Source organism: Lissotriton vulgaris, chromosome 5 (genome assembly GCF_964263255.1).
Source record: "Lissotriton vulgaris chromosome 5, aLisVul1.2, whole genome shotgun sequence".
Classification (NCBI taxonomy): Eukaryota; Metazoa; Chordata; class Amphibia; order Caudata; family Salamandridae; genus Lissotriton; species Lissotriton vulgaris.
The window spans coordinates 60,902,488-60,915,608 of record NC_141693.1 but is presented as its reverse complement, the minus strand read 5'-3'; the positions used below and the strand labels follow the sequence as shown (position 1 = coordinate 60,915,608).

At 48.0% G+C, this 13,121-nt stretch overlaps 1 protein-coding gene across 2 annotated transcripts in view; it reads left to right on the top strand.

The window, feature by feature from the left end:
- The first annotated feature begins 213 nt into the window (after positions 1–213).
- The window catches only part of LOC147710159 (E3 ubiquitin-protein ligase TRIM11-like), a 185,771-nt gene continuing 172,863 nt past the window's right edge, over positions 214–13,121 (top strand). Inside the window, exon 1 of one of the 2 annotated variants that reach the window (XM_086920853.1) lies at positions 214–674. In XM_086920853.1, coding sequence (XP_086776979.1) covers positions 261–674 — 414 coding nt within the window. In that variant the 5' untranslated portion in view covers positions 214–260. The remainder of the gene's footprint in view (positions 675–13,121) is intronic. The other variant, XR_015295850.1, reaches the window with a different exon arrangement.

Genomic DNA, 13,121 nt, shown 5'->3' with positions numbered 1-13,121 from the left:
CCAGGCAGCAGAGGAGTCAGTTCACTGCTCTGAGTGTAACATGAACCCGAAAATCCCAGCGCAGCCAGAGGGGGACAGACGCACAGACACACCCACTGCACACAGAGAGCGGCAGACGCACAGACACACCCACTGCACACAGGGAGGGGCAGACGCACAGACACACCCACTGCACACAGAGAGGGGAAGACGCACAGACACACCCACTCCACAAAGAGAGGGAAACTGAAACTTACCTTCACTTCCTGCATTTCTGCATCATGGCGGCAGCAGCTCAGCTCGGGAACCTCCAGGAAGAGGCCACGTGTTCCATCTGTTTGGAATATTTCACTGATCCGGTGATGATCGATTGTGGACACAACTTCTGCCGCTCCTGCATCACCCAGAGCTGGGAGGGAAGAGATGGAAACTTCCCCTGTCCACAGTGCAGGGAAATATCTTCTAGGAAAAACCTCCGACCCAACAGACTAGTGGGGAACATGGTGGAAATGTTAAAACAGCTTCACCTGCCCCCCGTGAAGCCCCCGGAGGAGAATCTGTGCGAGAAACATGACGAGAAACTGAGGCTGTTTTGTGCAGAGGATCAGAGGATGATATGCTGGGTCTGCCGGGAGTCCAAGGAGCATAAAACTCACTCAGCAAGTCCTATAGAGGAGGCTGCAGAGGAGCACAAGGTACGTCTGTGGGCATTCAGGGATCGCAAAGTCGCTTGGTGAGCCTCACCAAGGGGCAGCCGGAGAGCACACGCTGTGTGTGAGAGTGTTCAGAGATCACAAGTCACCATTTTTTAGATGGCTCCGTGGCCCCGGGACATCACATTTCCATGCCTGGATTTTGCTTTTATATATAATTTTCATCTGGTGAGTTGAAGCAATAGGGTCAAGTAAAATGAACCAAGACTACAACTCCCAGAATGCATTGATATGTTAAATCAAAAGTACAGAAATGGAAATGTTTTTCCCAGCGGCATGGAGTCATCTGGTCCCCCTCCCTGTGTATGCCATTGAGGAGGCTGCAGAAGAGAACAGGGTGTGTCTGTGGGAGTTCAGGGAATCAAAAGGCACCAAGAGTCCATAGAGGAGGCTGCTGAAGAGCACAGAGTATGTGTGTAGATGTTGATGGATCATAATGCACCCGTGGACCCCAAAGAGAAGTCTGTGCAAGGAGTGTATGTGGGTGTTCACGATTCACAAGTGGAGTCACTCTTAAGTTCACAGAGGAAGAAGCTGCAGAGGAGCACAACGCGTGTCTGTGGACGACCACGATTCACAGTTGGATTAATTTATTAAGTCTTTAAGAGGATACAATGTATATTGAGGGGTGTTGTGTGTCCTTACAGAAGGCTGCTGAAAATTACAAGGTATGTTTGTTGGTGTTTAGAGGTTGTAAGTGAATCCACTCCATGAGGGCTTTATAAGAACCTGCAAAAGATAGGGTGACCAACTGGCATGGGTCCAAATTCAGGACGGTGAGTGTAAAAACTCAGGACAAAGGGTCAAAATTCAGGACAAAAATTCAGGACAGGGGGTCAAAATTCAGGAAAAAAGGTACGTTTTACAGACACATCAGAGGAGGTCGCGCAATAGTATTTAATTAAGCCCATTCCATATCCAAACATATTCAACCATTTGCACACCTATCCACCATGTATCTTTCCATCCATCATTTCACTCATCCATCCCTCGATCCACCCTTTCACTCATCCATCCATTCACTCATCCATCCAGACGTTTGGCCTTTCACCCATCCAGCCATCCTTTCACCTACTCATCCATCCACCCAGTCACTCATCCTTCCACCCAGTCACTCATCCTTCCACCCATTCACCCTTTCAGTCATCCATCCATCCTCCCTTTCTCTCTCCATCGACCCTTTCACATAGCCATCCTTCCTTCCACCCATCCATCTTCCTTCCACCCATCCATCTACTCATCCACTCATGAATCCATCCATTGACCCTATCAGTTATCCATCCACCCTCGCACTCCTTCACTCATCTATCCATCCTTTTGTCCATCTACCCTCCCTTTCACTCACTCATCCATCTTTACATCCGCCCTTTCACTGATCCGTCCATCCTTTCACTTATCTATTTATCAATCCATCCATCATTTCACTCGCCCATCCACCCATTAACTCGCCCATCATCCACCCTTTCACCCATCCCTCCATCCTTTCATTCATCCATCCACCCTTTTACCCATCCATCTACCCATCCACCCATAACATCTATCTTTTTACCTTTTGTCTTATACATCCTTCCACGCACTCATTCATCCATTCTTTCTCTCAATATCCATCCATTCCCCCTCTCATTCATCCATTCACCCTTTCACTAATCTAACCAGCCATCCACCCATCTCTTCACTTACTCACCTGTGGAAAGTGAGCCCATATTACTATCGATGCCCGGGCTGCTGGCGCAAGTCGCCTCTTAGTTCCCATTCTGATTAGTTACCAAATAAAGAGACGGGCGCTGGAAGCAGGAATCACAAGAACAGAGTTTTATTTCTCATGAGGAGAGCCTGTCATTTCGGACACGAAACACAGTGTCTTTCGGGAGGTGCTCTAACAAGTTCTCTGAAACATCGCCTTTTATACCTTACAAAACATTCCTTATTACAATAGCGACATTGTGAAACAAGGAAAAAGACATCCCCGTAATCCTTGTGTCAATCCCACCCCACATATGTCCACAATAGAGGCCCTTAACCTGCTGATAAGAGGAGGGGGCAATCACGCAGCTGAGTGTTCCGCCGATTCTTAGGATGTGTGCGCCTGATCGTGCCCCAGGGGGCGGGGAGGCCAGGATCAATAGTGGGTCCTTTGAAGAGGAGTGACTCCATACAATAAGGGGCAGTAAACTGTATCCCCCGGCTTGGGCGATGGCTTCGGACCTGTGTGGACAGTCAATCGCGGAGGGAGGGTTTACCAACAGAGGGGTTATTCATGAAAGGAAAGGAGGTGTTGGTCAGGCGCGGCCGTGACTCCCAAGGACAGGGTCATGCGGACCTGTGCATGTGAGGGAGGGGGCAGCCAGGGTGCGCGGAGGGAGAGGGTCGTTTGAGAGTGGGGGGGGGGGTGTGTTCAAATGCGCGCAGGAGGGAAGCCGGGGATTTCAATGAGCAGGCAAAGAGGCCATGGTGCCTAAAATGGCTGTCAGGTACATGCGGGCATGGGCCTTTACTGGCGGAGTGATGCGGTCATCGTCTCACGCTCTTCGTGGTGTGTACAGGGAGGGGAATGGGAAAAGACAAATGAACGCCGCTTATGTACATCAATTTATTGAATTTCCACAGTCGCCGCTTTTTACATAACAAAGTTCATTTCCTAATTGATGGGCGTACATATAAACATGTGTGGTTGATGAAATAGCATTTGTCAATACTAACATATTGCATATAAACATGAACAGTAGATGCGATTGGCAGAATGCAGCACATAGGAAATTGCATTTGTTGGGTTCCTAACGTCCAAACGTACTACATAGCATAAGTGCTTCTGACTTTCTCAAAAAAAAATGTGTGACCAATGAACATTTTTGACCAAGTAGTTGAGGGAGGAATTCAGTCCAATACATAAGATCTCTTCGTCACAGTGTCTTTTTAGCAGTGAGCCATCACTGGTAGGCTCTAATCCGTGTCCTTTCGTTGGCGCTGTTGAGCACCGGCGGCGGAGCTATAGGTCCAGCTCGGATTTAACGGTGCGGTCAGTCCTCTGCTGTTAGACCACAGTCCTGTTCCCTAACCAATCCATTTAGTGGCGCCTTATGCTCGGCACCTACGTTTCCATGGCATAACCCCATTTCCACCTAAATGCTGTTCTTCCTTTCGGCAAAAAGTCACGTGGAAAAGAGGGTGTGTGGTTCAATAGTCGATGGGAGAGAGAGCGGAGTGGGGTCAGATTTCCTGGGACACACCAAAGGGACCAAGGGAGCAAAGGATAACAAGCAAGCAGGCCCATCAATCGGGCTTGAAAAGGGGGACGGAGGCTCCAGGCACACGTGGGTTAGTGGACAGAGAGCTTCAGGACAGCCCTTCATCCTTTCGTTTACCGCGTTTGAGAGTGCTGCCTCGTCCCGTATCTTGTTGCGCTGTGGCTCCACCTTTGGTCGGGGTCGCATGTGTCTCATGATCTGCAGCCAGGCTGTGCGCCACGTCCGACCCTTCTCCTCCGATGATCGTATATCTTTGAATGGGTAAAACAAGTTTTAGAGAACTGGCAGGAGAAGAGATGTTTACATTTGAATTCCACTCGCAATCCTAGCACCTGGGGTTATGCTCATTGGTCATAGTCAGAAGTCTATTACCACGAAGTAAGTATGTGGGTATTTCAACTGTGTTACATCAAGTCCAGTCGGCGCTCATTCATGACACATATGGACAGAGGTCAGACTCCTATCACTTGCGTATTTTATCAAAAACTTCCAAAATTGGCAACATTCAGGGGAGACTCGTCCTTCTAACCCGACCCTTAGCAGTCTTACATTTCCCTTTAGAGCTGGCTAACTCCTTCAAGCAGAGCGGGGGTGCAATCATCGAAGGACAGTGTTAACATTTTTTTTTCTCGAGGGGCGACAGTTGGTCATGGTCATTAGTTATACATCGGGGACAGCAGCTGGGGTCAATCAGGTGGGGCGGGGACGCTTCGGGCATTCGCGCTTGAGTGCAAAGGGGTGGGGCAATCTGGGCATTGGGGGTCAATCTGGACATTGGCGCTTGTATCTCTAACGAACTAAAAAATAGGATGCCATTGACATATAGTTCCCCTATAAAAGGCCAGATTAGGGGACATTAGTCGTCTTACCTGTCCTTTCTTTCTTAGTCAATTTGAGTTCATTCATTTTGCAGAAAGGAGAGGTAGTAATATGGCAAGTTACAATCGTTTTGGTTTCTGTCAATTTCGCTGAACACCTTCGCGTTCAATAAGTTTCCAATTAGACTGGTGCCAGCGGGGCACAATTTTACCACAGAAAGGAAGATGGAACAGGGGGACTCTCATAGAGAGTGAGAGTCGTCCGCAACCTAAACGAACCATTCGGTACACGTATGACATGTAGGGAGAGAGAGAGAGATGGATAGAGAGGGAGAGAGAGGGAGAGAGAGAGAGAGAGATGGATAGAGAGGGAGAGAGAGAGAGAGAGAAAGAGAGACGTGTACGGGAATAGGTCATTTAGTGCGCTCACAACACAGAACAGCAGGGGTCAGGTAACAAAGAGACGCGAACAGAGGGGAGACATAAACCCATACAGTACATGCACACAAACTCAGACTAAGGAAGACAGGACACGTATCATCATACAAAAAAAATATTCACAACAAAACATAAAACAGTTATTGGCCAAAAAAAAAAAAGATCTTTCTGCATGCTGCGCATCTTTAGTATCCTATTTGTCTACGTGCTGAGCTCTTTTTACCTCTTCCTCCTTTTCCTTTCGTTTGCTATCTTTGCGAGCGTTCTCGATCGCTAATACTTACACCTCGGTCGGCCGGTCAGAAATTAACCTGGTCGGGCTATTGCCCATTGTTGGATCTTAAACCACTTTGAATTTTCTCCTTTTGATGAGAAGTTCTTCAGGCTGAGGCAACAGAGGGTATTGATCGGGAGAACAGTCGGACAGCTTGGCTATATCTAGAAGAGTGCGAGAAGGAGGTGGTACATTTGGAACATCAACAACATTCCTACTTTCCCAGAGGGGTGGTGTCTAGGTAACCCTTACCTCGGAACTTTTCCTTGTCCTTTCCCTATCTAGTAAAACGTCATAGGTGCACTATCTGGCGTGCTGGTTCGAGTCAAATTCCGTCATACAGTACTAACCCGTCAAGTTTCTATGTCAGTCCATCCTCCCAGTCGCTATATTCTAAGGAGGAACAGTCATATCTAAGTCTATGTCTTACAAAACTCGTTAGCATAAGTACTATGCTCAGATCCCCTCCTTCCCTTTTCGTCGGTCGTTCGATCATCCCTCCTCCATACTTCAACCGATGTTCCGACGTGACCTGCAGAAGGGAGGAGAAGAAGGGGGTGGGGGCAGCATTCAAAACACATCAATGCGTATAAATCCGAAAAAATGTTTTTACCTACCTCATACTCGACCTATCTCCACGGGGTTCATTCTCTACCATCTCGGCGTTTAAGCCCAGAGGGACCAGTATTGTTAGATAGATAATCATCGATGGTCTGCGCATCTACATGAATCACTTGATCGTGGCCTTTTAGGTCATGTGCAAAGGTGGTGGTCAAGTAGCATTTCTTTGGTATCGCTTAAGGGCGTCTAAAACTCTTTCCCGGCTGCCTGTGACACATAATGTAGCTGCTAAGTATCGGGCCTTTTTACCCTTCAACCTTAATGAGGCTGCTTATTTTCGCTTATGTTGGAGACAGTAGTAACACATTCGAAACTCATTAATGCAATCGCTACAATTATACTTTCTTTTTCAATAAACCTTTAATTAAAAAATGTTGGCGCACAAATACGGGCCTACGACCCAGTGGGCCGGCTACGAAGCAGACTGGAACTGTGCATAAGAGGAACGGAGTCGGTGGCCATTCATTTCATAAAGTGCAGCAGTGCAATGAAATCGTATCGAACTTTCTTAAGGGGCGAGTATAATGCGTGTCAAGCTTTCAATAATATCATCTCATTGTCCAATTATTTACTCAAGACCTAACGTTTATCAATCTATTGTCCAAATGCCCAATCAGTGCTTGTTTTATACCAGTTCATTGCTTCCAAACATAATTAGTACCCACCCTAAATCAGTTCACTGTCCCAGCACATAATCAATATCCATCTTATATCGCTTTCTTTTCCAAGCACATACTCAATATCCATCTTATCCACTTTCATTGTCCAAAAACTGCATACATATCTTGGAGCATCAAGGCTGAGCAATCAGGGCGCAACAAGGAGTTTGAAAGTTTCATTTTGTATCGGCGCCATTTTGGGCGAGGTCAGGCAGGTCCCAGTATAGTTAGAATGCCCCCACTGACTCGTGGTTGGACCAGAACCTCTTTTGGCAGTTCAAAAAGCTTTTCGTAATGGGGTAACAGACTAGCGATAGGAACCATCAGTCAAAAGTGGGGAGGGAGGCAACAATCTTTCCTACCGGGTCATTCTGGTGTTCCACCGGAACTGAACAAATCTGTATCTTTGCAGGATTTTAGTCATTTCCACACTGAGGCTGGCGCCGGCAGGAGTGCGCCGACGTCTCGTGGCTCCATCGGAGGACGGGGGCGGGGGGCGCCCCGTGGAGAGTGTGGAAATTGAAGAAATTGATGTACATAAACAGCATTCATTTCCCTTCTTCTCCCACTCCTCTCCCTGTGAGCACCATGAATACCGTAAATTATTGACCGTATCACTCTGCCAGTAAGAGCCCATACCCATATGCATATGTACAGCCATTCTAGGCACCACGGCCTTTTACCCATTGGAATCCCCGGCTTCCCTCCTGCGCGTATCTTACACCCCCTCTCTCATGCATAGACCATGAAACCCTCTCCCTCTGCGCGACCCTGCTGTGAAAGGCAACCCTTCTGCTTGACCCGCACAAACCCCCCATTCCCTCTTGAAGAGGCATCCTTCGCCTTAGCTGACATAGCCCTCCCCAGCTGCACCTGACTGCCCCCGCTCTCTCATGTACGGGTCATAAGATCTCTCTCTCTCTCTCTCTCTATGTGACTCTGTCCCTGTGTCCACCCTGGCTCCCCCTCCCTTCTCCTCACATGGGCAAGTCATAAACCTTCTTCTTCTGCAAGACCCTGTCCTTGGGAGCCACGGCCGCGCCTGACCAACACCTCCTTTCCTTCCATGAATGCCCCTCTGTTGACAAGCCTTCCCTCCGCGCTCGATTGTCCACGCGGCATGAATACCACTCCTTTGATGACCCCTTCCCCCGAGTCCGGCTGACCACACATGTCCGAGGCCATCGCCTGAGCCAGGAGATACCATTTACTGCCCTTATTGTATGAAGTCACTCCTCTTCAAAGGACCCACTATTGATCCTGGCCACCCCACCCCCTGGGCTATGATCAGGCGCACACATCCTAAACAGTTGACGGAACACTCAGCTGCGTGATTGCCCTCCCCTCTTATCAGCAGGTCAAGGGTCCCTATTGTGAACACATGTGGGGTAGGATTGACACGAGGATCATGGGGTTGTATTTTCCTTGTTACACAATATCATGATTGTAATGCCAAGTGTTTTGTAAAGTATAAAAGACGGAGTCTCAGCTCACTTGTTAGAGCACCTCCTGAAAGACACCATGTTTCGTGTCCGAAATGACAGGCTCTCCTCATGAGAAATAAACTCTGTTCTTGATTCCTGCTTCCAGCGCCCGTCTCTTTATTTAGTAACTATTCAACATGGGAACTAAGAGGCGGTTTGCGCCAGCGGCCTGGGCATCGGTAGTAATCTGGGCTCCTGTTTTACAATTGGCGTCCCAACGCGGGGTCCATCAGTGACATAAGGTCCGGTAAGAGAGATCCAGACGAAGAAGTGAACATCTAAATGATCGGAGTATACCTGCCTTGAGAGGGCCCTCGCCCGGCTGCCGATTGAAAGAACTTCACCAATTCTGAACGGACCTCTCTTGAGTGACCTATTGTCCTGACTGGAATCCCACAGGAATGCTACATGGAGTAAGAGAACGATCGGGCGCTGGAGGAGGAAGATGAAGAACTGTCCGTATGGTCCGGTCCGGGTAAGATTAAGTAGGGTGTTTTTACGCCTGATTGGTAGGGTGGTTCTATCCACCTGATTGATTGATTGATTGATTGTATTGGAATCGGTATTTGTATACTGATATTGTTGGTATTGGTTCATTTAGCTTTGAATGCTACTTGACATATTGGTTCTCTTTTGGAGAACGAGACATTCTCTGTTTGCAAACAGCGGTGAATAGGAACGTCGTCCCTCTTTGCAGATAGAGAAGGGTAGGTAATGCAGACTTTTGTCCCCGTTGTAATCCGTCATGCCTACTTTTCTCCCCACTGATTGTTTGAAATCGATTAATAATCGATTGTTGCTCTTTGAGATCTTCCCTGTCTACAAACTGAGACGAGTAGAAATATTCTGTCTTCCTTTCTGGATAGCGAAGGGCAGGTAATGCAGACGTTTGTCCCCGTTGTAATCCGTCATGCCTGTTTTTCTCCCCACTGATTGATTGGTTGCCTGGACATTGTTGCTCCAGGAATTGTTTCGTTTGAGGTATTTTCTGCCTGCAAACAACGTGGAGTAGAAATATTCTATCTAGTCTTTGCAAGTAGTAAAGGGTAGGTTATGCCCCTTTGTGAATTCGTCAGTCCTACCCACTCCCCACTGATTGGTTATTTGGGGGGTAGCTCGCATGGTCCGCCCAGGAGACTACCCTTATGGAGGACATATGCTCCCCACTCATGGGCCATTTAGTGGAAGTAGATCATCTGGTCCGTCCAGGAGGCTATCCTAGTAAGTGGAAGTACATCCTTTGGTCTGTCCAGGATGATACCCTAATGAAGGAATATATGTTCCCCTTTTGATCGATAATCTCGTTCCACCCCGGACCATTTACTGGAGGGAACTCGTCTGGTCCGTCCAGAAGTACCCCCTAGTGAAAAGGACACATAAAAAATATGAAGTGATCACCGTTCCCTACTAACAGAAAACTTTAGCTCGAAACACGCTAAGGAAGAGAAAGAAAAATAAAAAGAAATCAGGCTAAGTCAGTAACCCCCTGATGAGCTTTCGACTTCACTAAAAAAAATAAGAAACATTAAAAACAGTTCGTAATAAGAAATATAAAATGGCGAAAAGTTTGACAGCAAAAATAGCCACGAGGTAGCTAGGCTCCACTGCCTATTCCTGCTCCCAACATGTCTGCCTCATTGCCCACCACGCCCAAATAACGGTCACATGAAATAGAAACAATTCAATAGGTACCTACCCCCATTCCGGAAGCTCCCGAAGTGCAACAGGTCCGCGGTTACGCCCATCCGGAGGGCGAGGCCTCGAGGCATGCGGGGCTCGCCTGGCCGCGGTCAGAAGGAGACGCTGTTGGGCAGGCGGCCCAAAGAATGATAAGGACCTCTCCATCTCTCCTCTTCTGCTGCCCTGCAGGCCACGGGGGGGGGGGCTGTCTTGCCTCAGCCTCCGACCACCCCCCCCCTCTCACTCTCGCCTGATCCGGTCCGCAAAGAAGGCCGAAGCCAAAGCGAGGATGGCGGCATTTCTTTGAGCTATAATGGCTGCAACTACACCCAACGCCTGACAGTTGCAGGTAGTCCCGCCACATGCCAACGCCTGGATAGTTGCAGGTAGTCCCGCCACATGTCAAGGGGGGATGTCTTGCCTCAGCCACCGACCCCCCCCCCCCCCCCCACCCCCCCCCATCTTCAATGGCTGGCACGGCCAATACCGAAGCGCTGGAGCCGAAGACCGGCGCGGTGTCGCTGGAAGGGGGAGGCGGCGCGAACGAGCCTCCCCCACCTCCCTCCAGGTGGAGGCTTCCAGCGACACCCCAATGCTCTTACTTAAAGAGGGGCAACATCGAAAAGCGGTCTTTTGCCCAGGACGGGCACACGCCCCATGCCTTCTCTCCTCAACTTTGAAGATTCTATGAGAGCCGGGGGGCACCCCGATCCCTCCGCATGGGCGCCCCCGTCCCCCTCGCTGGGAACCGCGACATCGGTGCACTCCTGCCGGCGCCAGCCTCGGTTTGGAAATGGCTAAAATGCAGCCACGGCACAGACTTGTTCAGTTCCGGTGGAACACCAGAGTGACCCGGTAGGAAAATTGTTGCCGCCCTCCCCACTCTTTGACTAATGGTCCATATTGTTAGACTGTTACCACATTGCACAAAAACTTTTTGAACTACCAACGGAAGGTTGTGGTCCAACCACGAGTCATTGGAGACATTCTGACTGTGCTGGAACTCGCCTGACCCCATCCAAAATGGCGCCGACACAAAATGAGACTTTTTGAATAAACTTTGTTGCACCCTGACCGCGCAGCTTTTTGTCCCGAGATATGTATGCAGTTTTTTGGATAATGAAAGTAGATATGAAGGATATTGAGTATGTGCTCGGACAAAGAACTGACTTAGGGTGGGTACTGATTATGATTTGGAAAATGAATTGGTGTAATTTAGATAAAGAATGAGCATTGGATAATGAATTTATGAATTAATTAAAAATGAATTACTGACATGCATCATGCTTGCTCTGTAGGGAAGTTTAATACGATTTTATTGCACTGCTGCACTTTATGCAATGAACTGCCACCAACTTCGTTCTTCTTATGTACAGTTTCAATCTGCTCCGTGGCCGGTCCACTGGGTTGTAGGCCTGTATTTATACATCAACACTTTTTATTAAAAGTATTTTGACAAGAAAGCATAGTTGTAGCGGTTGCATTAATGAGTTTTGGATGTTTTACTACTGTGAGCGAAGAATAAGTATGATGAAAGCTGAAGGTTAAAAGGGACCAGATGTTTGGCAGCTACATTATGTGTCATAGTCAGCCGAAAAGTGTTTTAGACACCCTTAAAACGACACCACGGAAATACCACCTGACCGCCACCCTTGCACCCAACAAAAGGGGTTGCGACCAAGTAACTCATATGGATATGCGAATCGTCAATAATTATCTATCTGACATTACTGGTCCCTCTGGGCTTAAACGCCGAGATGGTAAAGAAATGCAGTACGTGGAGATAGGTCGAGTATGTGGTAGGTAAAAACATTTTCGGACTACTGCATGCTGATGTGCTTTGAATGCTGCCCCCCACCCCTTCTTTCTCCTCCCTTCTGCAGGTCACGTCAGAACGTCGGCTGAAGTGTGGGAGAGCGATGGTCGAACCACCGACGAAAAGGGAAGGAGGGAATATGTGCATAGTCCTTATAACGATAAGTTTTTAAAAGACGTAGACTTAAACCTGACTGTTCCTCCTTAGAACATAGCGACTGGGAGGATGGACTGACATAGAAACTTGACGGGTACTGTATGACGAAAATTGACTAGAAATAACACGTTAGATAATGTAACTAGACATTTGACTAGGTAGGGAAAGGACAAAGAAAAATATGTGGGTAAGGGTTACCACGGCACCACCCGTCTGGGAAGTTAGAAATGTTGCTGATGTTCAAAATGCACTGCCCGCCCCCTTTCTCACACTCTTATAGATATAGCCAAGCTGTCCGACTGTTCTCCCGATCCATACTTGCCGTTGCCTCAGCCTGGAGAACTTCCCACCAAAGGAAGGAACTGAAAAATGGTTTAAGATCCAACCATGGGTAAATAGCGCGACCAGGTTAATTTCTGATCGACTAACCGAGGTGTAAGTATTGGCAATTGAGAACGCTCGCAGAGATAACAAGCGAGAAGGAAAAGGAGGGAAGGGTAGAAAGAGCTAAGCACGTAGATAAATAGGATAGTAAAGATACGTAGGATATAATACGGATTTTGTTGGCCACCTGTTGTTTCCTGTCTTGTCGTGAATGTCTTATATATATGTAATGCATGTGCTGTCTTCCCTGTCTGAGTTTGTGTGTATGTAATGTACGGATTTATGTCTTCCCTCTGTCTGTATTTGCGTGTTACCTGACCTTTGCTGTTCTGTGTTGTGAGCGCACTAAATGACCTATTTTCGTACACGTCTCTCTCTCTCTCTCTCTCTCTCTCTCTCTCTCTCTCTCTCTCTCTCACCACCCCCTTATCTCTCTCTCTCTCTCTCTCCCTCTCTCTACATGTCATACGTGTACCGAATGGCTCGTTTAGATTGCGGACGACTCTCACTCTCTATGAGAGTCTCCCTATTTTCTCTCCCTCTTTGTGGTAAAATTGTGCCCCACCGGCACCAGTCTGATTGGATACTTATTGAACGCGAAGGTGTTCAGCGAAATTGACCGAAACTAAAATGATTGTATGTCGCCATATTACTGCCTCTCCTTTCTGCAAAATGAATGAACTCGAATTGGCTGAGAAGGAAAGGACAGGTAAGACGACTAAGGTCCCCCAAATCTGGCCATTTATAGGGGAACTGTATGTCAATGGCACCTTATTTCTGTTCATCAGAGACAAACGCCAGCGCCTAGATTGACCCCCAACGTCCAGATTGCCCCACCCCCTTTGCACCCAAGT